Consider the following 27,616-nt stretch of genomic DNA (forward strand, 5'->3'; position numbering starts at 1 on the left):
ACGGAGGATTTGATGGACGGCTTCAGCGAGAGATAGGGGGAGTAAGAGAGCTTTCTAAAGCATCGTGGGCGGGTCTATTGTCAGGGGAAAAAAAAGGTGGTGGGGGGGGGGGGGGGGGGGGGGGCTGTGCGCCTTGTTTTAAATCGGCATATGCTCAGGAAGTGCATTCTGTAGTTTAGAGTCAGAGAGAGGGGAAGGAAACCCAGGCGCAGACAAAGAGCTTGCTGGAGTTTGTTTACTTCGTCTTCACATTCGCATGAGGTGGATTTTCCAACTGATGCGTTAGTTTTTTCCTTCATGCTTTAAAAAAACTGTTGGATTATTTCATTAAATAGTTTTTTGTCACTTTTGTGATCAGCTATTTTGGACACTTTGGAAACTGTGGATCATACTGAATCTGCCATTTCATTCCTGCACAATTAAAGACACTTTGGCATCAAGTCATCTTTGGAAGCGGGGATGTATTGCCACTACGATGTATAATTCCTCCAGGTAAGTTCGGACACGGCGGCGGGGAGTGCGTCAGCGCGTCTGTCATCTTGTGCCACCGGGCCATGCCGGCATGTCAATCGTCACGGCATGTCATTTTTCACGCCGCTTGCGTTTAGACCATAAACTGCAGGTCTAATATTTTTGATCAACAGTCGATTCATTCACATTAACAAAATTACGCGTCAAACTTGTATTTATGCCTTAATACATATCAAATTACAAATGGCATTGTTTTGGATCACAAATGATTTCGACCCAAATTATTGACTTTATGATGTTGTCCTAAAATGTTCGCATAATTTATTGAGGTTATTGATTGAGATGCTATGATATAACAACATTTCCTTTATGTTTAGTGAAAATGCCTATATTTGTTTGGAAGAGTTTGTTCAGAACCCATCTCTTCGCCCTCGCCGGTGCTTGGAAGCGCAGCGCGCCGTCTGGACTGGCATATCAAATGCGTCCTCTTTTGTCGCTTTTCACTCGGAATGAGGACAGTGTGGCGCCTAAATGACAAACGTTGGCCCGTCTGTCACCGAGGGCAGTGCGCATCAGGTGCGCATTATTAGCAGGTCAGAAAGGGTCAGGTAGCCATGTTTTCCACGATAATAACAAAGCCAAGTTTAAAGTGGCGTATTTATTGACAGGGTTGTTGGTTTTTTGTATGTTTATTTATGACCAAGCAAGCTGTCACTGCTTATTACAAAAATCAAATCTTCTCTTTACGCTCAGCCTTCTTGTTATTACCTCAAATAAAACTAGAGATGATGAGGTAATTGTGCCATATTCTGGTGTATACGCTGCCTGTGGGAGGCGCAAACGCACTGTTTGGGTCTGGATAAAAGAAACAAGAGCATAATCCAGCAGACAGGAACGTTCCACGTGACAGCTGCAAACCTACTCAAATGTATAAAGTCTAAAAATAGAAGCGAAGCTTTATTGTATCTTCTGAAAAGTCATTTTCTCTGTGTTATGAAAGTCTCCGTGCGCAAAGACGCTTCTTGTGTTTCTTATATAATACGTTGACGACGCAAAGTTCTTCTTGACGCATTTCCTTAAAAGTTTGTCTCTATAACTCTTCAGCACAAGCGGCTGCGTTTGCTTTCTGCCTCTGGCGTTGCGCGTTTCCTTCCCTTCTGTCTGTTTTCCTCTTGGCGCAGTAGCTTTGCGTGTCCTTACCATTTGACTGTGCGCTCTACACACGTACTTATCCCGGGGTAAGATCTCCAACGAGGCTGGCAGGAAAAGAGTAAAGTCTTTTGACTGAAGAGTCAGTCACTGTTACATATCCCAGTTCGCGTCCTTTCCTCGTCCTTTCCATGCGTAAAATGTGCGCAGGTGTTACTTTTTAACAGTAGTCGCCCTTTACCTCCGGGAATCTACTCAGTTCCATCTGGGCAAACAGGAAACGTGTTTTCAAATTGTAATCTTTAGGTTTTTCTTACAACGCTTTAAAATTTCTTTTTTTGACGACGACGTTAACACGAATTCAATAAGCACAAATGATTGCATTGCCTTATATAAACATGGTCATTTATATGCTAAAACTTTCAAATGAAAGAAATATGCTGTAAGATAGTAGAAATGACCCTCAATTTACGCGTAAAAAACCTCCAAATCTTCAAATTTCTGCCACTCTTTCTTTGTGACGCAGATAAGTGACCCTGGCCGCTTCCTTCATATGGAATACGATTGTTTTCATAGTTTAAAGACAAATAAATGCTTGCCTCAATTACACTTTTCTGGAGGAACTGACACGCAGCATTGGACGGGGAAAACAAACTCGCAAAACGCTCATAAAGGCAACAATTTAATATCAGCTGCTCTGGGTTGTGATGTTGGATAAAAGCCAAGTACAATGGAACAACATACTTCCGCTTAGTTGCTGTAAAAGGTCGGTGGATCTTTTCTGCCATGGGAACGAACAGGCTCTTTTTTTAAAGACATCTTTTCGAACTTTTCTTTTGTGATTCATTGGTGCCCCAAACGTGACAAACGGCAACGCGCATCCAGATTCAGCAGAAAAAGCGAAGCTGTAGGTTGTTCGGGCATAGAGATGAAAGCTCCGACTGACGGTCCCGCTCTACTCATTCAACAGAACACCGAATCCGTCCGATGGCTCGAGCGAAGTAAAGGCGACAGAAGGCAGCCGCGGCGGACTTCCAGCATCCGTCCGTGCTGCGCGACTCCCTGCGCAAACAACATCCAGTCTGAACGACGGCGGCGAGCAGAGCTCTGCGCAACTGACTTCCAGAGAAGAGCCAAACTTGCCGTCCACAAAAAAACCCAATTTGTCCTTCCCTCCCCCTCGCCGTCAGTCCAGTGGATATTTCTCCAACGATTCGCTTCCGAGCTCCCCGCTCCTGTCGAAGCCAGCGACGGCTGACAAAGCCACGCAAACACCGAGCCCCACCGGCCAGGTGATGGGCCACGCCTTGCAGTGCCTTTCTGGGGCCGGCAGAGGACCCAGAATGTCGCGGACGCACGGTGAGCAATGACGCTTTAAATAAAATGATCATCGGTGCTTTGAGTTCAGGTTTGTCGTATAAAAGTCCACTGATGATTATTAAAACTATAAAAGCAGCACCAGCAATCAGCGTAGTCATTTGCTTCTAAACATGCCACTTCTGCAATCTTTCTTCCCCTATGGTAACTAAAACATTCTTCATTCAAAATTATAGGATTATTAAGATCTGACTTCTAAGAAGTCAAACACTTATGCCTTTTAAATGGTACTCATCACAGCTATCAACTTGGTCTGGGTGTTACCAGTGGCTGCAGCTTCTGTGTGGGTGTGCAGCAAACATCAAACTTTCCTTTATCTAAGATTTGTGGAGGGGGTGAAGGGGGAGTTTGGTGGTGAATGTAACTGATAAAGATGCACCAATCATGCTCAGGATGTTGAACGGCCATAAAAACAAACACCCCTCTCTTTTCTGGATCCCTTTCAGGGACTTTTTTTTGTTGTTGTGGCTGGAGGCACAGCTGTCATCTCTCTGCCCCTCTCAGTTTTTCGCTCGGTCTGATTTATTATGTCGTATTTGGCACACCTGTTTGCGTTTAACGGCAAATCGGACATACAGATGTGATGCAGATGTAACGCAGTTCTGCCAAATCTGTCTATTTCCATGTGTTCAGTCCGCTGTCTGATGAATCCACTTGAACTGAAGTGAGTACACCCACCAGAAGTGTTGCTTGTGCTTAAAAGGAGTTTTCATCTTTTTGTTTTTTTTCGGGACTTTGATCTGGTTGTGAGGAACAGATTTATGCGGTGTGATAATGGCTCTGTGTTTATTCAGACCTTTTGTTGTGTCAGATGTCACAGCCTCAGACTTACAGCTGTCCTGACATGCAACTGAGTCAGGTTAGCAGAAAGGGAAAAGGAGTTTGACTACTGCCGCATCCATCAACACTATTACGCCAGAAATGCTGTGGGAATTACTAGGAAGTCACTGAAAGAAACTATCGCTCTGTTTTTGGCTCAGACATAATTAAGTAAAGGCCAGCCTGTAGAGGTGTGTTGGTCCATACAAGAGCACAGATTGCTGGACAGTTGCATGGTCTGCATCTGGTGTAAAAAAAGTGTCAGGGTGTGATTTTCCGATGACAGTGAATCAAAACAGCTCAGTGAAAAACCACATGATAAACTGAACAATCAAAGTGCTTTACAGGACGGACTCTTCTTTTGGCTTTCTGCTGCTCCTTTTAGGAATTGTCACAGTGAATCATCCTCCTCCATCTAACCTTATCTTCTGTACCCCCTTGCCTACACCAGCCACCCTCATGTACTCCCCAACTACATCCATTAACTTCCTCACTGGGTTCCTCTACTGTCCTGTTTGTGCTCTGTATGATTAATTTGGGGCTGGGTTTATGTTGAATGCCCTTGCTGACACAACCATCAGATTTACCAGACTTGGGACAGGCAGATCAAAGCACTGGATTGTGCCTCCTGGTGATTGCATTTCAACAGGACAGACTATAGATGAATATATAAATCACGCTTTCAGGTTCAAAGTCTTTGTGTTCCATTTGAATTGGTAAACCAACAAAAAAGTCCATACCACCTGCCAAAATCTCTACAAAAAAGTTACCAAAACAGACTGGTTTGGATGACCTTTGAGTAGTCTCTGAGACAGTTTTTGACTTCAGAGGCAGAGGCATGTGTCCTTAATCCTCTGACATTGAAAATGTGGCCGCCGATACCTTTAAGACATGGTTTACTAACGTAAGGTGTTGCATAACAGCGCAAAAACACCTTTCTCTCCAACATAATCAGTTAATTTACGATATTGCATAAGCACGTCACTCCTGTAGTGTTGCATATCAGCGCAAAGCTACTTTTCTGTGTTCCAGAATCCACTGAAATTACATCAATTACATGAAGGTTTGAAGAATTACGCTAATCAAAAGAATGTAAACACTGGAGCTAATTCTTCAGTGTAAAAGGGATAAAGTGCATAAAACGTGTTTTCCTTTCAAACTGAAAAAATTAGGAATGAGAAATGTTGCAAAAATAAAGTTTTAAATCATTTCAGTAGCACTCTCCTGGCATAATTTAAATGGATGTTCCATAATTTATGTTTTTTATTAATTATTTTTCATGGTACATATTAAATGTTTAGAGAAAAAATTGGCAAAATGTGAACTTTTAAAATGTTTTAGTACAAGAACATTGTTAATACTTTTTGTATGTGATATATTGTATCATAAAAGCCAGTTAATTACATGGCTTTCATTATTTGCCTTCAAACGTGTTTTTTTTCTGTCAATTTCTGCGTTTAGCTTTCAATGACATTGTTATTGATCCTTACATGGTACACACAAGGCCCATTAATGCCCTGTTACCTTTTAGTCTTGGAAAGACCAAGATCCACATCTAATTATTCAGCCAGTGAAATAAAAACTAAAAAAACACTTTCATAATTCATTGGTTGGCTCAGCCAAGATCATCATGATGATGGAGAATAAAAAGTTTTAACTACAAACCTATAAAGCCAGACACATCCTGAGTTTTCTGCTAGGAAAATTCAGAGATAACTGCTTTTCCAGTGAATGTGCACAAACGAACACCACGTTTTAAGCAAGACATATGGTGGTCTGTCCAATTTTGCACCTTTTCACTAAAAAGCGGGAAAAGGTTCCACACAGCCAAATAAGTCATGCACCAGTTTTTGGGTCTTTGGTTTTTCATTGAATTTGATTAACATGTTTTCCTCTCGTCCCGTTCAGGTTCTTTCCATCTTTGTTTTCTCCCACATGAAAATTTTGGTTTAAGTCGTATCATAGCAACGTTACAGAGCCGACTTTTTGATAGCTGGTGACCGGATTTAGTAAAAACTTATATTTACTGCTCTCTTGGGCATGTACAGTGTTTGTTCAACTGTTTAAGGAAAGAGCGTTCCAAGTCAAAACATTTCTCCACCAGCTTTAGGCTGTTTAAAATGTTTGCACTGAAAGTGAAAATAGACATCAGGTTTCTTTTCTAGAATTTGAAACTGTAGTGTCTCAGTTTCCCTTTTGAGGCTTGAAATATTCGCAGAGCTGCTCATTTTTGAACAATCTGTGGGTTTTGTGATGAGGATGACAGAAAATTAAAAAACACAACACTGACTGAAACGCATGACACAGGAAATAAAGAAATTCATGAGTCATTGACTCATTGTGCAAAATCTTGTGGTTGGAGCAATATTGTAATCTGGTAAGGACAAATGTAGACAAAAGATCTCTTCTTGACTGCAAGTCTTTCACCTGAGTGGAGACTTTGAAAGATTAAACAGAGCAGCTTTGTCTGAAAATCCCTCAGCTTTGCTGAAATTCCTTTTCATGTTTTTTTGAGCAATTCACACACATGAACAAAAGGGAACCCCTCCACCATCATGTCAGCTCTGGTTTTGTCGATGTTTGATTCAGCTCAGATGGAGCTACCAAATAGTTTGTGGAATTTTCATCACCTCCCACAGCCTGAATCTGGGTTTCATGCTTGCTGTTTACTTCAGGACAAAAAACAGAGCATAGCACGCAATCCTGTCACCTCCAGCAACAGTGATCAAAAATAGTGCTCCATTGGGCTTGTTTACATCAGCCGAACTTTAAAAAAAAGAAAAAAAAAAAGAAGACTCCAGTTTTTAACTGCGGTGCTGGCGGCTGAATTTGCCTATCCTGTTGCTTGGTAACTGACAAAAAATGTGCCTGGAGGTTTAAATATGGCACATAAAAGAACAAAATAGCGCACAAAGTTTATGCCCTCATAATGTTTGTATGTCCAGTTTTTAATGATTTGATAAAGTTTTTATTTTTGCTTCTGATTCGTCAAGTAGGGCATCAGGTTCAGGCACAGAAAAACACTCATGGTTGGAAACAGCAAATGAGAAATTTCATTTGTCTGTCATCTCCTCTGTTTTGGCCACAAACAGAACATATTTCCCCGCCGATGATAATGGAATTTTGTAGGCAAAAAACAAATAAAGAACTCTCAGTGGGCTGAACAATGCATCCGTAAATTTCTGGATATTGCAGTCTCTGTTTTTATCTTTCATTTTTCATAAAAGCAGCGATTACTTACGCTGATTACCTATTGTCTCTTTTATTTTCCCTCTTTGCAGCGAGACAGACTAGATAGCAGTCAAAACACTGTGGTGTACATGTGTGTACGTGTCAGTCAGTCATTAGGTGTGCATGTTCGGCAGTCAAAATAGGCCTGCAGCCCTTTTGTAAGATAGAGACAAAAAAACTACTGGCATCTCGAGCGGTCTGTTACATCCATGAAGACGCAGAGGAGATGGAAACACAAACAAAAGTTCCACATATTATCCATTATGTCAGCCCAAAAGAAACATCTTGCTATCAAGATACATTTGTCTGTGTTTGAGGACAGGCAAAGTGCAGAAAAGTTGGTGTATTTTGTTTGGTATTGGGGTTTGTGTCATATCACGTTCTTGCAGCATGCAGGAGAAACATACTTGAAGTAAAACAATGGACTTTAAGGAATTCTTTACTTTGGAATTCACCAGATTTAGTTTGAGCCAGTGGGCTGCTTGTAAGACTTATAGATTTTGCCTAAATCATTGAACCAATCCAAAAGAAATTTGCAATAGGAACTAAGCTAAGATCCTTAAATAGTTCAAATGTTATTGTTCAATATAGGTATTACTCAACAAGAGCCCTTAATAATCCATCTTTCATACCTCTGTGGATTAGTAATCCAAACTACAAGATGTTAGTTTGGCACTGTAATTAATTTTATTTCCTTAACAAACAAAATTTTGAGCAGGTTTACCCATACTGTACATTTATTTAGTATCATTCACTATTTTTACAGATTAAGGTGATGTTTGGGGTCTTGTTTTTCACTGCTGTTATCCCCATATCTCTGACCTAAAACGCTTTCAGTCTGATTGATTAGCCTTTTCAGTATTGTAGGATGTGAGAAATATTAAATCTGGGTTTCACAGACGTAATTATGACTCATTGAAGGGGATCAGCTAGAGGTCAGAGCCTTTTAGTCATACTGTACTTCCGACTAAAATCATAACAGATTAACCACAAAAACTCACGCATGTACTTACATATTTTAGGCCTACACATATATTCACCTTTTTTGTATGAAGAAAATAGAGTTGTATTAATGACAATTTTCTTTTTTTTTAAATTGTAAATTAAAGAATGAAGTTGTAAAGAAGATGAAAAACTTTTATGTTTTGACATTCCTAATAATTAGGTGTACTTTATCTGCTCTGTAATTTTTTTGCTTGCTATGTCTGTAATCAAATCAAAAGAAAACCAAAAGAACATTTCACTGTGTGGGTTTAATGTTTTCATTCATTTTCTACAGTTTCAGTTTTCTAATGTTTTTTGTTTTTTTTTACGTTACCACTTGATAGACTGGACCAAATTTCTAAAGTTGGTTCTGTTGAAACTTTCCATTTAAATTTTTAACTTAAGGGGACATTCTTGCACAAATGTACAACCTAAGTTTTCAAACTAATTCATATCAGGTTGTAGTTCGGTACAGTCAGATGTGTGCAATTATACATTCTTCTTAAGTAAATGCAAACAATTCCCCTATTAACAAATCCATTATTAAGCCCTTGAGGAATTTTAAAAATAGAAAATTTGAGCAACATTCATGGAGATTCATAAAACAATTGCATGTAACCAGATATACACACTGTTAAATGTGCCCTTTTTTTGTTGTTTCAACATAGAAATACACCAAAAGAAAAGTTTGTTCAGGTAGCTATTTTAACCTGTGTTCAAGAATCACAGCATGTTTTCCATATGTGCAGCCCTAATTTATAACTGAGTAAAGTAAAGAGTTAACATAAATGGCATGTTACAGTTGTAGTCCTATATTTACCGTACTTTCATACATTTTAGTTCCTCTGCTGTTTTAGCAAACGGTGCAAGGTATTCATTAAGTGTCAAGATATTGATAATGAGGTTTGAGAGTCTTTTCAAAGGCTCAGATTTTGTTTGATTCCAATATATATGATAAGCATCTGGGTAAATGTGATATATCAGATGAAGTTTGCAGATAAATGTGTCATTTAGTTCCCTGTTCTTTGTTGCAGGATTGTTTCCCAACCCCTCTAGGAGGCAGCGGGGAAACTTAGTTAGAGCCATGCAGGAGGAGCAGGCAGAGGCTTTCGGACAACAGCTCCGTTTAATCGGAGATGAGTACAATCGACTACTAATGCAACGGGTGAGTATTTACAGTTACCCTGTGCTTGTGTATGTCGGATTAAATAATGTGATTGAGACTGCCAAAAAAGTCATTTACAATGGAGTTCTGTGAAAAGCTATGACAGCAAAGCATTAGTGACCACTTTATTCTTTTGTAAAAAAGGAAAAAAAAGAAAACTCCTCTATGATCACGCCTCATACTGTAAAATAGCATATACCTTCAATTCACAGCTGATGATTTGTGTGTGGGTACTGAGTTGAGTTGATCATTTTTGACAGATTGAGGTGTTTTCAGATTCTGTGGTAATAAAAACATTTTATGCTTGACTACAGCTGTGTGCTTTGGATTAGCTTCAGTTATAAGTCATGCAGCCTTTTTTCTGGAGTTTAAGAGAATTACAGACTATGTTACTTTGCAGAGGAGATGATTGCCTTATCGCCCAGCATAAATCTTCCAAACAGCTGTAAAGTTGTGTAGCTGCATTACAACTTTATTTCCTCTTTGACTGTGTTTCCTTGGCAATATTTCTCCATGTTGCATCATCGCAGTTATATTTACCATCAAAGCCCTGACTGGAGCTTTTGGAAGATGAATAAGGAGAGGGAAGGGAGTCTGACCTAGTTTGAACTCACTTTAATCTCATTAGAGTGGGATCTCATGGGTGGGTTGGAAAATTATAGCAAAAAAAAGTCTAAAAGGACTTGCTGATTTCTGTAAGGAGTGGAAAATTTTCTATGTTCATATTAGTGTGGCATTCATAAATGTATGTCGCTGTGTGTAGTGATAAAAGCACAGCATCTCATTTTCTTTATTTTCTTTGAAATTACAGTCTTCCTAAATAGAACATGCTATGAAAATCCTTAAGTTTCAAAATATATTTAGTGATCATCTGTATATCTTTTAAGATAATCCCTGGTCCAGAATCCATTGCCAAATTTTCTAATATCATTAAAATTGATGATATGTCTGCTTTATATGATTCTTATCAGAGTATTAAATACAGCAGAACAATGAAACTGAAATTACTTTTTGACAATCTGACAGTCTAATTCATGTTTGTTTACTTGCAAAACTTTAGTTATTTGGTACCAAATTGTGGCTTTGCTAAGAAAAGATTTGACTTTTGGCTGTGGCCTTCCTGTCACTCATTTTAGCAACTTGTGCTTTTTCAGAAAAAAACCCCAATACAAGACAAAAATCAATATAGTGTGTAAACTTGGCATTGACTCCAGAACTGACCTAATTGTTTTTAATACTTAAAAATAATGAAACCAAGGATTAAAAAACAAGAAGGTACAATAAAACAAAGATAAATAAAAATGTTAATATGAACAAAATTACAACTAAAAATAAGTACACTATTTTAACAGCTGAATAACACTTCAGGAATTAGGAATAAAATAAAATACATTAAAGATATGTGTTAAAAACAGTGATTAAAAAGGTCTTTAAAACAAGGCTTAAAAACATCAACAATGAGGACCGTTCTTATTGGTGGAGCTTTTTCCGGGATCTTGGAGAACATTGAAATGTCTGTGACATTTATGGTCAGCGGTTAACCTTAAAAAAATTTTGCTGTATCATTTAGTATCGCTGAAACATAAACCAAACAAATGTAGAAATGCGCTTGGTAGTTGCTGGTCTTCATTGGCTGTGTGATAACTGAAAACTAAGACGACTGCTGATTGTTACAGTTTTAAGTTTTATGCAAACCTATTGGGAGCTACAAGATGAAAAAGAAAGCTCTGGTTTACTTTGAGTTGCATAAACACAGTGTGATATTGAAGTTCGTTGTGCATCTTTCTGCATCTTTTCAGGCATTACGTGACTGTGTTTATCTGAATTTCAAATTTATATGCAAAAAGAAACACTGTTTGGCAAATTAAAAATCGCCAATCCTAACATGACCAAACTGCAATTCATTCAGACTTCTGAATCTTGGAGTTTTGGTGTTGCCATTATTGTGTATTGTTGCTTCTTAAACTTTAAATTCCTAAAAATAGATTTGAAACTGAAACCATTAAGCATTTAAGAAATGTTGATCTCACCAATACTGATTATTACATTTACTTTACATTTAAAATATATTTAGTAATCTGACCAATTGGTGACCAGACGTAAAAAAAAAAAAAAAGGTTTTATACAATACACAATGAAATGCAAAGCAGATAGAGTTCATTAATGTGATAGGAGTCATGTAGACCAGGTACGCTTACATAGTGTTTTCAGCAGTCAAAAAAAAGAGACGAAGGGTGAAAATGGGAAACAGGTGAGCTGAAAAGGTGATAACCTGTGCTGTGTGCGCCTTTGTCTTAGTAGCCACCTTCTCTTGATTCTGCTTTCATAATTATCAGGATCATGAGTATTTGTGTTTGTGTTTGTTCGTGAAGTAAAATAGCGAGCTAGACAGAGAAAAAGTGTTGTACCTGCTTAGTCGTCGTACCAATTCTTGTGCTAAGTGCTCATGGTGCACAAACCTTTTTTTTTTAGCTCAATATGGTATAATTTAAAAAATAAAATAAAGGAACTGTGTTGTTGCATGCAAGTGGCTTAGCTGAACATATAAACTAGGGTCTCTGTATTTGGACATGGATACCTAAAAGTGTAGCAGCAGCTGTAGATCTCGAAACAACCAGTCTCTAGACACTAAGATTCTTATTCTTATCCTTTCCAGGAGAACCTGTTGTTGTTTTAAGAAATCTCATTGTTTTGTTCCTGCTCAAACAGAAAAAAACTGCTTAAAATAGTTTGATCAGGAAAACAAAAAGATAAGAGTAAAACTGTTACCGGTAAAGACAGAGACTTTACCGAGACGAAAAAATGTCCTTTGAAATCATTGCCGTCATCTTGCAGAAATTCCAAGCATAGCAGTTCTTTACTGGTTTAGAGGTGACAGGAAACATAAACTAAAATGGAATGATTCAGACATGTGATATTTGATGTGGCTTTTCTTCTTCTACCCTTTAACTGGCATCTACAGCAGAATATCTCCTTGACACAATTTCCTATAAGCGACCCAAAAGCAAAAAGGATTTCAGGTAAAATAAGATACGCTGTTTTGTTTGGTACACAAGGGTATCAAAGAGCAAAACAAAAGGTCCACTCTGATGAAGGGCAAAAGATTTTCTGAGACAGGAAGTCGCCTGATTAGTTAAAAAATTCTAATAAATGTAGCTAAAATAGAAGAAATATGAGGAAAAAGTCCATTTTTGTAGGGGCGGAGCTACAAGAGGGCAAGGGCGGCCAGCTACCCACACCAGCATAATGGTGTGAATTGTGATAAAGGTTTAGAAATCATCAAAACAACCGTCTAGCTCTGCCACTGTCTTGATATGATAAACCACTCAGCAAAAACAACACAGACAAATCACTTCCTCTTCATAGAAGTCAGATTGATCTGATTCAGATCAATTGAATTTGGGCGAAGATAACTATTTATTTTGGAGACAAAACCATAAAAATATCTATTATAACTTCCTTTAAATTGATTATTTACTTACCATTACAATTTGTGTGTCTCCAAAGATAGCAAAATGTCTTCCTAGTAGGACAGTGAAACCTGCTTTAAAACAGAGTTATTAGTTCTAACTACCGGTATGTGTGTCATCTAAGGGTAACAAAAGGCAGATTTTGTGTATTTTTATTGAGATAGGATCTGTATAAAAAGGGGGAACATGAGACTTTACCTCATTTAAATTGTTAAAAAGAAAAGGCTGTGTTAATAATGATAATAATGATGCGTTAATTGCTTCCGATCTCTCTTGTGTTTTATGAGGTTCTCACAATTTGTGGGTAAGAACTTCCTAAAGAAGTAAATGGGTCATGCCAAGCCTTTTTGCAAAAGTAAAGTCTCAAAAGGGTTTTAGGGATGTAAGGGGGTCTCGTTGTTAAAACCATTTCTGGAGTAACATTTGTGAGGAAGACCAACAAATGCAAAATAACTGGTGACCTATAAAACTAGATAATGACTAATTTAAGATTGGAAAAAAAAACAAAGATATTGAAATTGCTAAATTGTTGTGTGTTGGTTGTGTTATACTGTAGCAAGTGATACATTTTGCGACAAATTTATGAATGCCACACAATTCTGATCTAAAAGAGACATTAATAATAACACCAATTTTGCGGGATAAAAAGTGTGTACTAATTTACTAATTTTAAACCTCAACTGGTGTTGGGGCCCAGTGAGATAATGTTTTTTTTAATCAATGTAAAATGTTTTTCATGAAAAAATTCCATTTGATTTTGAAATGTATGAGTGTCTTCCAAGGTTTTATCTTTTCAGAGAACTTTTAGAACTTTACTAAATGTGTTATTAGCATAGATCCAATCTGACAAAGCTAAATCCTGGTTTACTCAGTTGTGCAGTGAAACAAACTGACTTCCCCATCAGTCCTGCTGACAGAAGAGCTTAGTTTGGTTTAGAGCCCGAAGAGTGACACACAGATGTGCAGAGCGTATGAAGAATGGCACACGAGACTGACGAAGCTTAAATATCAGACGGAAATACAGACGCAACTTTAATTGGTCGTACAAACCAACATTTTATTATGCCCAGAGAGTAACTAAAGGTACAATATGGGATCAGTTACTGGCTTTCATAAGTCTCCGTGTCTGTCATTCCTTTGCCCTCATTTCATTTGAGCCTCAGTAACTCTGTGTCTCTGTCTTAGTTAAACATTTGCACACTGGCTACACTATTATGTGTGTGTGTTTTTCAAACATCTGTAAACATGCTCAGCATGGTGCCTATGCACACATGTGAGCCAGTAAGTGTGTGTGTGTGTGTGTGTGTGTGTGTGACAGCTTAGTGTTCGTGACAGTGTAGTTTTTATTATGGCTCAAGCCTGTAGTTAAAGAACTCTCAGGGAGCAAAGCACAAGGTTTAATTATCCTGACCAAACACACACAGACACACAAACATGCAAACACACCCACATGGACACACACACACACTCTCCCTGTCATCTTTCAGTAAGAAGGACAATCCTTTGTCCCAAAGACTGAAATAACCATCAGGAACATTATGGAGCAGAAGGGTGTCACTGGCTGGCCGCTTGTGTGTTTGTTTTTGTGTATTTAAGTGCACGTTGAAAGGCAAATGGCGGGACAAAAACAATCTTTTTAACCCTTCTTTAGCCTTTTCTGTCAGCTAGTCCTGTGAATCTCATCTGTACTTCATGCAAGAAGCAGAACATTAAGAGGAAATTGTGGCAGGAAGTGATTGTACAGGTGGATTCACAACTAAGTCACCATTGCAGACCTCAGTTAGGTTGAGAGACAACTGCGTCGATTTTCAGGTTAGTGTGGTGGATTGTAAGGGCATGCTCCACAGCCACAATCTGTGTTTCCACAAAATCATTACATGCACGTTTTGAAATATAAAACATAAATGAGGCAAATTGCATACTTTAAATGGAAAAAAAAGTATACTGTCAAGAAGATTGTATGCAGCTTTGAGGCTTTTTTTGAGCTGTGGATAAAAATACTTGTGTAAAGAAAGAGATGGAGAAACTAGAGACAAGTAAGTTGTAGGGGTCATAATGATGACCCCTACAACTTGACTTGAAATGAGTCCAAAACAAATCAAAAGTTTACCCTTTTTTTTTTAAAATTATCTTTACACCATCTTTTACTTTTACTCGACCTGTGCCTCAGGTCGATGCCACAAATCTTACGATCAAAGCTGCAGCAGGTGATGATGACTTGTACTTTTGCAGGTGGAATCAGCATTAAGATCACAGTGGAAATTCTGAATATTAGTTATCATGAAAATGAAGCATCATCCTGTATGTATCCTGTAATGGAAAAATAGCTGCTTTTCTATGTGTGTGTTTGTGTGAGTTGCATGGAATTGTCTCCTTGTTCCGTTTTTGTTATAAAAAAAAAGCATTTTGATAAAGCACTTGAAAAGAAGTGCAGAGTTGATGAGGTTTCATTGTGCCTCCTAGAACAGGGTAGTAATCTGACAAAACTACAGTCCATTTGTGTGTGTGCATGTTCTTTTGAGGGCTGTTTTGTTTTGAGAGCTATTTTGAGACGCAGCATAGTAAGCTGTGGTAGCCAAATAAAATCACATGAGCATTTTGGAACTGGTTGACTCAATGTTTCCACTTTGAAAAGAAAGAAGGAAGAAATGCAAGAAAGCAAGTAGAGAAGGCACAGTCAGTTGTGTCACTTCAGAGTGTTTTTGGTGAGAGAACTATCTAACTGAGAAAATAATTAAATTTTTTGAATTTTAAGTTTATTTTAGCTCCTTGTTTGTCAGTATATATCTTAACTTTCACAATAATCTTCTTTTAACTGTCTACTGCATCAAACTTGCCCTAAAAGGTTGAAATAAATACTGTCACATCTGTATTTTAAAGTTTATAATCAATAATTAATAATTGTAATAATAATCTGCGGAAGCCTCAGACTGCTTGCCATCAAGCTGGTAGATCTATGTGCATTAACTGTGCTTTTACTTTAGCCCAGCAAAACATATTTTCTAAAATAAAAATCAGCATGATCCCTTGCATTACTTAAGGTCATATCTTTGGTTTGTCTGTGCACTTAAACAGTATCATATAGACTGTATGTGTTTGTGTGATGTATTATAGCTGGTTTTTCTGTTATGAGATCATGCAAGGGGTTGCTGAGGTCAAGGTTTAAAAGACCAGCATGTGTCAGCTTGCACATGCGCTTTGTCTAATCTCTGATATATCAGATTGGAACGTCAAGGGTTTTGGTGCATATCAAACTCTCAGCTTTGCAGTTTGTCAGCTGAGAAAAACAGCTGTTTCAAGTTGCTGTGGAAACCAAACCCCTAACCCTATATAAAATATATATAAAACATAACTCACCATCTCTGCTGTGTTTGTTAGCTGTAAGTTTCCTTCCTTTTTTATATATCAATGAAACAACTTTGAAGATTAACTTTTATTGATGCTTTTTATACCTATTATTTTAGCTTTTCACCTTTTGTAATCAACATTTATCCAAAATGTAGATCGCTGTCTTTTGGCTCCAGCTGGAAATTCTTGAATTTATGTCAACACTAAACTCTCAGGGTTGAATTTTTTTAGTTTTAGGTTTTATATTTTATTCCCCGAGTCTAAAAAAATAAATCAAAAAGAGGGAGTGCGGTCAGTGTTTTCATCTGGAAGCTGTATTTTCAATATATAGAATTTGAGACAGGCTTTATGAGCTCTAAAAACACAGCTGAGACAATAAATCACTAAAACAAACTGCAGTTTCTTCTTGTTTATACTGATGTTTTTCAGGTCAAACTCCAGCAGCTTTGTAATAGTAACCAAAGGGGTTAATGCCAACATTTGATCTGTATGATGTATTCTGCACTCAAATAAAGGCAGAGGTTATTCATTTTAGCTTCCACCTCAGTGTTAATGTGGATTTATGGAACACAAAAAATGCAGATATTAAAATGGAATTGCTAAACAATACAGTACTCAATAAGTTTCATTTAGACTAAAGAGATTAGTTTTTTTTTTATCTTTGGTTAAATATTTCTTAAGAGGTGTGTCCTCAGATGTTTACCTAATGTTGAAAAGTCTGTAAAGCAATGCTTACAGGAACAAATATGTTCTAACAGAACAGAAAGGAAAGCAAGTCCTGCCAAAATAAAAGGATTTTCCCACATATGCCTGCTAGGCATTTTTGCAGTTTTAAAAAAACAGAAACATATCTATTTTTTTCTGGTAAATATCACTTAATAGTCCAAAATTGCAATACAACGTCTACTCTAAATCAACCATACTAAGATTGGGATTATAATCCCTGCATCCCACCATCGCCCAACAGCAACCCCCTGATCCCGAAAGGGATATAGCGGGTTAAGGAAATTGATGGATTAATTAATATCTTTATTGTTGTTCTCCACTTTACAAGATGTATCCTGCATGTAGTGAGATCCAATGTTTTATTTGTGTGTGTGTTCCTATATTCATGTATTTTTTTGTTTATTACTTTTTCAGCTGCATACATTTTGGAAAATGTCAACTGAGATCAATTTTGAAAAGGTGTAATCACAAGGTTTGTTCGCTACTGCAGAATCAGCACTGTTCATTGTTTTAACAAAATTTTGAGCAGATGAACATCTAGCGGAGTACATTATGATGTTATATAATAATTAGATGGCAAACAAATGAGAATTGTTTCTAACAATAACACCTCACTAGGAAGTAGGTCAGTTGGCAAACAGTTAAAAGTCCCTGAAATCTCTGCAGGCGTCACAGGCTCAAAATTCTTTTTCATTTTACAGGAAATGTATTGCTTCTGGTTGGAATTGCATTACACGAAACTTTGTACTTCCCCAAAAAGTTATGTAAAATATTTGACTGAATTGGAAGAGGTGTGTTAAAAACTGCAAGCATAGCTTTTTACTAGCCTGGTGAAATTTGCATATTTTTTACTAAAAGGAACTGATCAAAACCTCTTGCCTTTTTCAAAAACAATTTACTGCGTTGAGAAATGGTAAGAGGCTAAAAAAGATTGGAAAAGTTGATCTTAAAACTTATTAGACAACTGTTCCTTTAAGAAAAACATTTGAAACATTCTGAGATCCTTACGACATTAGTTTTTTGCAGTTTGTCATTCATTTAAATTATTGCATATACTTTTGCCTGTCAAACCCATTTATTTTTATGCAGAAATAGTAAAAAAATGTTTGCAAAGTGGTTAATAATAGGGCTAATATTCTTCTGTTCACCTGCTTACTCCTCTGGAAAGAGCTTTCTGTGGTTTCTGGCACTCTGTTAAACTGCTTTGATTTGCCTCTTGCTGTTATTTTTAAAGATCCTGTTTTTAAGTGTGCTTTTACACCCGTGGGGCTTTTTTGCAGATGATGTGTTCATGGCAAGTGGAAAAACCTGATTTGGGCCTTTTTAAGATTCCATAGCTATTATTGTGGGAACTTTTAAGTACCAGGTTAAGATCTTATCAAAGCATCAGTATCTTAGACTTGTTTTTAAAGTCACATTTGAGAGCTGAAAATTTACATGATATCACACAAAATTATAACTTTCTATTTATTCATTATTTTCTTTGAATTAAAGAAGTAAAAGCATGCATTTTGCATTTGGAGATCTCTTTTCTCAAAAGCAGGATCTTTGTCTCTTGCATCCAATTTCTTTGTTCCCTGCTTTAACTTGGAGAACAAAACACATTCATTCATTCATTCATTCATTCATCTTCTTTACCGTTTATTCCTTTTCGGGGTCACGGGGTTGCCGGAGCCTATCCCAGCCACTTGGCCGTAGGCAAGGGATGCCCTGGACTGGTCGCCAGTCTGTTGCAGACAAAAAAAACATGTATATCTTTAATTAGATGTCACTAGGCTAATGCCTTTGCTTATCTAATTAAAGATATACAAAAACATATATATATCTTTAATTAGAAAAGCAAAGGCATTAGCCTAGTGACATGCTCTCTGGAGGTCGGATGCCAGAGTGCACAGCAAATATTAACTTCACTCACAAGATTACCAGTACTCGTATGAGAATAATTGTGGCATTGTAATGTAACCCTTGTGCTATCTTAGATGACCCCACCCTTGCATTGACGTGTTATTCCTGCCATGACAAAGGTGGATAAAGGTGGAAAGATTTCATGTAATCCATGGACACCAGTGAAGATCACAAATCATTGAAGAAAAAAGTTTCAGCGCGCTGTCTAGTGGGTCTAGATGACCCAACTCCCAATGTTAAAGTGCCTAGGATAGCACAAGGGTTAATCCCATAGATCTTTTCATTGTTTAATGCGAGAAAATTAAAAATCAAGTCAGCACAAAAGCAGATGAATGATATGAATTCTGACATGCTGCAAAATCAAATTTCAAAATAGATTTCACTTTTGATTCGTTATCTTTCTCATATAATTGTAGCCGCCGTTCTTCTCCTTTGTTTTTATAAGACTGTAAAATATGACATTTATTTAATGTGTTCGCCGATGCTACATAAAATGAAACCATGGCACAAGTGTGGAAAGAATAGAAGGAACACATGAGATGCTTTTTGATGAGCCCATATTCTGTGTAGAGAAGCAAACATGTATTCAGACGTGCATTCACACCTGGAGACGCAGAGAGTAAAGAGAGAGTTGTGGCAGGATGTCGAGAACTATACTTACCTGTTTCCTGTGGATGTAAACATTACAGTAAAGGTGCACCTTTCATTTTCAAACATCAAGCCATCCCATGCTGTTTATGTGAACATCTGATGTATATCACAAGGCGCCCAGTGTTATGTCAAATGGCTTCATGTGCAAATATCAATGCAAATTATTCACGGGGACCTAGACAGCTTTTGGACATGGTGTTCCACTTAAATGACATTGAATGATGGTGGACTAAAAATAGATATAGTTTTAGTTAAACATTGTTTTTATATTTATCTGATTTGTGAGTATTACAGTATTTACAGATTTCTTAGTAAATTATCTAATGAAGTCAGTAGGTGAGGAACTTATTTCTTTTCTCTAATCTGAATGAAAATAAGGACCAAAACTTCTGAAATAAGCTGGCAAAGAAGTAACTCGAGGGCAGAGACTTATGTTATTTTTTGTGATTTCTGTTTCAGAGGGTGGCTGCCAGAGAAAGAGAAGATGTGATCCCTCTGAACCTCCTGCGGCACATCAACCAGGAGCCTGTTACAGTGCTCTGCGTGAGCCTAATGCTCCTCGTAATCGGACGGATAATTTACCTGCAAGGCAGTTCAAACGGCCAAAACCACTCTCAGGTTTAGCTTTTGGAAAACCCAGCAGAAGTAGCAATTTTTCTTAAATGTGTTTTGTGATACGTTTTGATTTTTTTCTTAGTTTTAGTGTTGGGCAAACTTTTTTGACCTTGATCCCTCCTGTCACGGACTCTTTGTTTATAATGAACTCTAAAATGCTTGGATTTTTACTGTTGCACCGCTTTTTTTTCTCTTCATATTTACCAAAGATGCAAGCTTTTGCACTTTTTTCTAGCGCATGGGTGGTTCAGTCACCCACAAATGCCAGTGGACACCCCACCTATGGAAATGTGCCTTGTACAGTTTTGTGTTTACTTCACACATTTTTCTAAGGCCTATCTTTTTTAATATTTGGCAATAATAGCTGTCATAATTGATCAACTTGTCAGACCCAGGGTTGTTAAATTACATGGGTCCATTGTTTATTTTGTTTTTCTTATTATTTCTGTGATGCTTTATGCCAATGCACACTCTATAACATTATGGGAACCCACTGGACCAACATTAAAGTAGGGATCTAACATTTTTTGTACTATACCTAGCCCTTTTAAAGAGTACATCTCCACTTACTCATGAATAAGTGTGAACTGACCTCACCCAAAACAAAGTTTCATTCATTTTTTAAATTAGTTTGTCATCTTTTGTAAAGCAATTGAAGCAGTTTGCTTGATATGCAACAAAATCATTTAACAATTGCACGTTTAGCTGGCCAGCTAAATGGCAAATCTAAACCTTTGTTGTTAAAAGTGGAAAAACTTTCAGTCATTTTCAAATGTTTCCAGGCTAAAAAAATACTGCAAAGAAAAGCACGAAACCCTTCCGTATTTTTTTTATAACAGCATACATTATCTGTAATTACAACGAGGCTTGAACTTTTCTACTGCGAATGAGATTGTGAAAAGGTCTTCATAACTGTTACCAAACAACCCAGTTAGCCAAAAAGTCATGAACTGGTCATGTATATCCTCTTAGATTTGACATCATCCAGGCTTTTTCAAACCGTTTTCGTTTTTTTTCAAGCTTTTCTCATATCAGCTCATTAAATTTTTTATAAAATTTGGCTAATGGGGGGTAAGACAACTTATGGTTCAATGGTCGTCTGTCATTTAAAGACCACAATCACTGTTAAATTTGTACTCTCTAGTTGATCTCAAAGACAAAATGCAAAAAGTGCATCAAAATCCACCAACTGGATAATAGTCTTGGATAATATTTGTCATCAAAGAAGTGAAAAAAGTTTTGGAACTATAACGTCAGAAGTTTATCTCATCTGAAGAGCCTGTGAGAAAAGCCACATAACAAGCACATGGTGATGTTATCTGGCTCCATTTTCGTTTCCAAACCAGCCTCAATGAGGAAGTGTTGGTGTCATTCCTTTTTTGTAGTCTTTAGGCTTTGTTAAATCCTAGAGACTAGACATCATAGTCAAGATATTTTTTGTTTTATTAAGATTTTTGTACACTTGGTGACAAGATTGTTGCACGTCTGGTGAACATCTTTTATTGATTTATTTCTGCAGAACTTAAACTTTTGATTTCCATTTGGTTGCTCAAAAGTTGGAAAAATGAAATGACAAACATTTTGCTGTACAGAGTCTGTGACCTAACAAACATCGCTAATTCATTCTCACAAAATAGTCATTTGTTCCCTCGAAATAATTGTGACTTTTTATTTTCAACCGGAAATAAACTATACTAATTTGTGGGAGCGATTTAATTATTTTTTACCCATGTCAGGTCACAGTTTTGCTGTTAGAGTAAACACAATCTGGAGAATCAACTTTTTATTGAAAAATCATTTAAGTAAATGCACCTCTTACAATGTTACCAACTTCAAAAATCATCATGTTAAACCTCTTAGAGCTGGTCTAAGTGGTCCATAATTGCAATGTGCAATTGTATAAGTTTATATTAAAGTTATACCAACTGATTTTGTAAAATTTTGACAAGTTATCAAAGGTATATTGGAGCTGTTGATGATGAAACTCTCAGATTTTTTTATTTTATGTCATTTTTCTCAGAATCCACACTTTGATATGACACCATATTGAAACAACGCAAAAGTTGAAAAAAGTTGAATATTTTTGACACTGCGTGTCTTTGGAAATGCAAAGAGCAAGTCTTCCTTTCCGTTTAGTCTCACTGCTTCTCCTCCACTGTGAGACTATTCGTGCTGTGACTGCATCTTAATTTCTGATATTGTGCCATGTGAAACCTGCAACCTCATTTTAAAGTACTGTATTACAGCAGGAGTGTGAGAGGGAGCATGGCTGTGAGGAAACTGAAAGGTAAATTACTGTCTTTTGAAACTGATATGGAAACTTTGCTAAGTACTGATTTTCCTCTCTGATCTCAAGGCGTTTATGCACAGACACAGCTATGACATGCAGGGTTTTATTGACTTATCAGCACCTCTGGAGCTGATTTGCTCTGCTGATTTCAGGTTGTTCAATTTAATAATTAGTAAAGTTTTCTTTAAAAAAAATTTTTGTTTTGATAAAATGAAAAAAAAAAAAAGCATTGTAATTCTTTTATGTGCCTACGGTTATACATATACTTGAACAGAAGCATAAGAAAACTATTTTCTTGTAGTTGTGTTTTAAATAATATCAATAAATGCAATGTTCAACTGTCAAAAGAAGGAAATATAAACCGCAAGCATAAAAACGAATTACTGCCACAAATGGAAATATCCCTTTTTGTTATAATACCAGACCAAAAAAAAATAATAAAACGTTTTTGGAGATTTTTCAAAAATATTAAATGTCAAAAGTGGGAATGTTGATATGTGTTGTGCTTTTACTGAAATTGCTGTACAAAACTGCATCTGTATATATCTAACTGTTAAAAGTTAATATAGAAATGAATTCCAGATGACCCAGTAAAATTGTAGCATTACAAATTATTTACTGTTTGATAGCTGGCATTGTAATAATACACTGAATTTATGTAATTTTCTTGATTTCATTGCTTTTAAATACTGCCTGTATATAGCTTTTACATTTTTTGATAATAAAATGTCCAAAAAACTGTCCAATTTGTATATCTTTCAAATCTTTTTTTTTATTTTTTACAGTTATACTTGATGGATTCATGGTCATGAGCAGGACATATTCAATGGAAGATTTTTGTATTTGTTAACTTCTCCTTGGTGCCTTCCCTCATAAATCTTTAGTTAACTTTAAAACCTTGCTTAAGTTTCATTTTCTTTCTCTTTTTCTTTAAATATGTGTGTCTTTGTGCGTATGAGTGTTGTATTAGGAAGGTTGGAAAGTACAGTGTCTTCAGAAACACAAGTTTGCATAACTATATCTGCCACAGAAAAAAAAACATATCTGAAGGTAGTCGAGTCAACATTTTTGTTATAATTAATTGACTGATTGATGGACTGACTGATTTTTAGAGTCTTATTTGGTTTTTAACCTGGGATTTTAGGGGAAATTTCCTCCATTTGCAGCCTGCCTATTGCTCTTTTAAGGAACCGCAACATTTGGTATTTCCTGGTTTGAGTCAAATTTGGAAATTTATGTGTAGTTTTAGTTGGTGCTATACATTTACACAAATACAGCATGACTTTGATGCCAATCATAAGCATTTGCATCATAAATATTGCTCTGGATTTCTTTTTACTATTCTAAAGAAGGAACAGTAAGTGACTAGAATTTGGTAATAGATGACTTTATTTGCGCCCACCCACCCAGCCAGGCACCCGGCACCGGGAGGCATAGGCAAACCTGGCGTCTGGGCCCCCAGGCCACAGGATAGGCCACCGGGTGCCGGACACCGAGTGCCGGACACCGAGACGCGGGCCAAGGACGAAGCCAGGGCCCCGAGGACCCATGAGCCACCCTCCACCCAGCCGGAGCCCCGTCTCCGCAAGCCAGCCCCAGCACCTGACCCAAGCAGCCCAGAGATCACCGCGCAACCACAGCTCCACCCCCCACTACTATACCCGCTACGACCCCCTAAAAAATAAATTCAAAATTTTCAGCATGTCATTTAGCACACAGAATAAAGTTACAAAAACTTAGTTATCATAAAGAGGACTTTATGTGAATTATAGACTATCCACATGGTTTTGCATGACGTTTTTCATATTTTGGAATTTTTTTTTTTTTTATTGGCAATATGTCTAACTGACTTGTTTCCAATGTCATCCAGAATCTCTCTAAATTAGGAGTTGAAGCCCTTGCTTCTTTTTTTTAATTGGGTCTTTGGACTGTTACTTAAACGAGTTAACAGGAACACATACGATACAACAATTTTAGACTGAAATGGAACTCAACATTTTTCAATTTGTTTAGATTATAATATTTGAGCAAAGCCACCTTTTGCAGGAAGTACTTCTAAACTTGGTTTCACTTTGTCGTTTTAAAATAGTTTGTTTCAAGACCTGTCTCCTACAACTTACCACTTTTTACTGTTCATGTATAATTTCCTTACATGTACCTTTCACTAGTCTGTCTTTTTAATGCACACAGAGGGTGTTGAGGTCAAACTGAGGCATATTTAGGATGCTGCAGCCTCAGTCACTTGTAACACTGAAGTGACTTAAGTCACCCAATATACAATTGAACCATTTAATGTCAATTACGTTGGTATTTTAGTGGTTTTCTGAGACTTTTAAATTAATGAACAATTATGATAAATATGAAATGTTCATGTAAGTCTAAAAGGAACTCAGAGTAATAATGCTTGTAGGGGTGAGTAATCTCACCTCACAACCATAAAGCCAAAGTTGATGTTCTACCTGATTTTGCTCATGGGTTAGTGTGCAAGAACTTACCACCAGCTTGGAAGCTGGCAATCCAGATAGCCAATATTATTCAGGACCCAACAATAGCTGTCAAAAACAGAGGACAATGGGACAGCAAACAACATGTCAGAAATCCAAGAACTATGTGATGTGGAGTAATACAGGCATTTGCAGATTTGGACATCAGGTTGATTTAGACCAGGAGAGTTGAAGTTTTCAAGATTTCTAGATTTTGTGGACTAATTTAGATTTCCTTTTTCCCTCATTTTGCTGGAACAGATTAGTGTCCCACTAGGTAAGAGTGTGACAGATTTTCAGAGAGATGTCACAAGATTTCTTAAAATTGTCGGTTTCATGATAAAATTGTAGATGCACATTCAAGCAAATTCAAGCTACCACTTCCAATGAGAAGTCTTTAAAAATTTGCATAAATGAGTGTTTCGAGCTTACACATTCAGAACTCTCGCATTCAGGCATCACTATGCAAGTTTCAAGTCCGATTTAAGGCGGTATGTACAAAATCTGCTGTCATTGAACGCGCATTGAAAGTTAAACCAGTCGAACTTTGATCAACCCGGTTGGTAGTGATGTATGGATGGCATCTGTTTTAATTCTCATAAGTGCCAACCATTTATAAATTGATCATGGAGAAGAAATTAATAATTGAGGTTTGAATTTGGTTGGAATTCTATGACACCAAGTCTTTCATATATTGGAAAGGACGTGTGAGAGAAAAAGGCTGACGCAAGATTCGGAAGTTTTGCACTGCTACTGCTACAATCAAAGAAAGATTTTAAGAAACTGTCATACCAGCTACGAATTTCTCAAAAGGAAACTTGAGTAACTCTACTTGTCATTTCAGATAAAAAGGTGTCTATATGCAAAAAAGTAGGAATTTAATAATGTAATGCCGTGAAATACCCAAACTCACTTTATTTGCCAAAAAATAAATAACACTTAAATCAAAACTGCATGTACTGTGAAAAATAAACACTTTTCTAAAACTAAACTGTGAATAACAGTTATAAGATCAATTGGGCCTATTCTGCCGGACTTCTGGTAAGTTTTATTTAAAAACAAAAAATAAAATATACGAATAAGTTTTGCTGTCCTGAAATATTGCACATTTTAATTTGCCAGTTGATTGAATAGACTGCAGCCTTGTTGCATGACTGGAGTGAAGCAATTGTGAATGCCAGATTAAGTCACTTAAACCTACATAGGACATTCCAATGTTACTTGTTTTCCAGAATCATCACTGTTCTGACATCCAGTAAGACAGCGTGTGTTGCTCATCACCACAAAAATCCCATCCTTTCCATAGAATCCCATCTTCCCATCTCATTTGCAGACAAATCGATGAACAGTGTCCATGCTGTCATAACAGATACTATCTTCCAACTGATCATTCTGTCTTCACAGGAAACACTAAATGCACACAAACCTCATTTGTTTAGCAGCTAACATAGACGATCTTATCAGAATATGCCTGCTTCCGTAATGTAGGCATTAGAAAAAGCTAAATGGGATGTGAGCATTTAGGTTTTAACATTTGTTAGTAGCACAGTTTTGGCAGATGTGATGACTTTCAGTCATTCTTTTATGAAATATACAATTTAGCATTGTAATCATGTAATAATATGTTTTATGTTTTCTTACCTTCAAATTCTGCTGATACCTCCAAATTTATATCCAAGTCTTTTTTTGTTACAGTTTTTAATCAAATTTCAGTGTCTCGCAGTGTCTACTGTCAGAAAGGAGTCCTTCTCCGAATCTTGAAGGTGGCCACTTTATATTACAAGTTTGGTTCGAGTTTGTCAGTGTTTTGTGGTTAAAGTTGGTTTTCCGGGTACTTCCCATTGTCTAGACGCAAACAAATTAACAAATACATTTAAGTTTGCATTGAACCCTTCCTGTGTTTTGATTACTATTACAACTTGTTTTGTTTAAATTTAAAATTTTTATTTACAAATGTCAGAGGGAATAGAAATAAACTGTGAGAAAGTCCTAAAGAATTCTAATATAACATTAAATTGTGTAATATGAGTGCATTCATAAAGAAAACACTCTAATGTATATAGTTTTATGAAGTGGCCTTGTAGGCACAGGTATAGCACAGAAAAAAACCTAATTAAATCAATTTTAGTGTAATGTGTAGTAAGAAAATCACTTTTAAAGACCATTTAATGTATGGCCTTACTCATATTTAGTTTATTATTTTCAGGTTTTCATTTTATTTTACTTTCAATATTTAAGTGCAGCAGAGGAAAGTAGCTTGTTATTGAAAGTAAAATAGTGGCTTTCAGAGAGCGTGTGTGTGCATGAAATTTGAAAGCCTGTTTTTGTGTTGTTTCCTAGCATTACTGCTTACATGAGAGCAGCATTGCAATGTCAAGCCTCCCGTTGCAGGAACATGGTTTGTTGTTGCATCATCTTCACTGAGACAGATATGCGGATCAACTGCAGTTTATACATTTTAACCAGATTTGATGAGAAAAAAAAGCTCAATTGAGAAAACTCAACACACGGAACTTAATTTAGCAAAAATGCACCATAGATTAAATAGAACAAAACCATTATAACAACAGAAAAACAATAAAAAAAGGCATTAGGAAACGTGATGCAGGCAGTTAGTTGTGCCTGAATTTTTAAAGGTTTTGTCACTATAAGTATAAGTCAGTATAAGCTGTTGACCAAGGAAGTGAGATGGGTTATGACTAAACATCTGCATGTATACACTAATCAAGATTAAGTCAGTTTAAATCAAAGCGATTACAAGATTAAAACCAATTTCTTGATTAAGGAATGGTTTAATTCTATAATTTAATAATGCAAAGAAATATACAGTACAGACCAAAAGTTTGGACACACCTTCTCATTCAAAGAGTTTTTTCATGACTATGAAAATTGTAGATTCATACTGAAGGCATCAAAACTGTGAATTAACATG

General features: G+C 36.7%; 2 protein-coding genes across 6 annotated transcripts in view; one reads left to right on the forward strand and one right to left on the reverse strand.

The window, feature by feature from the left end:
• The window catches only part of LOC105355772 (uncharacterized), a 155,137-nt gene that overhangs the window by 28,578 nt on the left and 98,943 nt on the right, over nucleotides 1–27,616 (reverse strand). For 4 of the 5 annotated variants that reach the window (XM_078932437.1, XM_078932436.1, XM_078932432.1 and 1 more), the window contains one exon: nucleotides 18,379–18,467. The gene's annotated coding sequence lies outside the window, so the exon portion shown is untranslated. Of the gene's footprint in view, nucleotides 1–18,378; nucleotides 18,468–24,696; nucleotides 24,754–27,616 lie in introns of all 5 variants that reach the window. The other variant, XM_078932435.1, reaches the window with a different exon arrangement.
• LOC105355771 (uncharacterized) lies at nucleotides 166–22,942 on the forward strand. Its single transcript, XM_011484267.4, has 4 exons — nucleotides 166–492; nucleotides 2,591–2,979; nucleotides 9,066–9,196; nucleotides 19,756–22,942. The coding sequence occupies exons 1-4, from the start codon at nucleotides 476–478 to the stop codon at nucleotides 19,918–19,920; spliced, it is 702 nt and encodes a 233-aa protein (XP_011482569.1). The 5' UTR covers nucleotides 166–475; the 3' UTR covers nucleotides 19,921–22,942.

This window comes from Oryzias latipes, chromosome 15 (genome assembly GCF_053564925.1).
Source record: "Oryzias latipes strain Hd-rR chromosome 15, Olatipes_Hd-rR_3.1".
Classification (NCBI taxonomy): domain Eukaryota; kingdom Metazoa; phylum Chordata; class Actinopteri; order Beloniformes; family Adrianichthyidae; genus Oryzias; species Oryzias latipes.

Bases quoted from the DNA above. Each gene is read 5' to 3' on its own strand.
- LOC105355771 (XM_011484267.4), top strand. The intron at 2,980-9,065 runs GTGAGCAATGAC...TCTTTGTTGCAG, and splicing joins CAGAATGTCGCGGACGCACG to GATTGTTTCCCAACCCCTCT. The intron at 9,197-19,755 runs GTGAGTATTTAC...TTTCTGTTTCAG, and splicing joins ATCGACTACTAATGCAACGG to AGGGTGGCTGCCAGAGAAAG.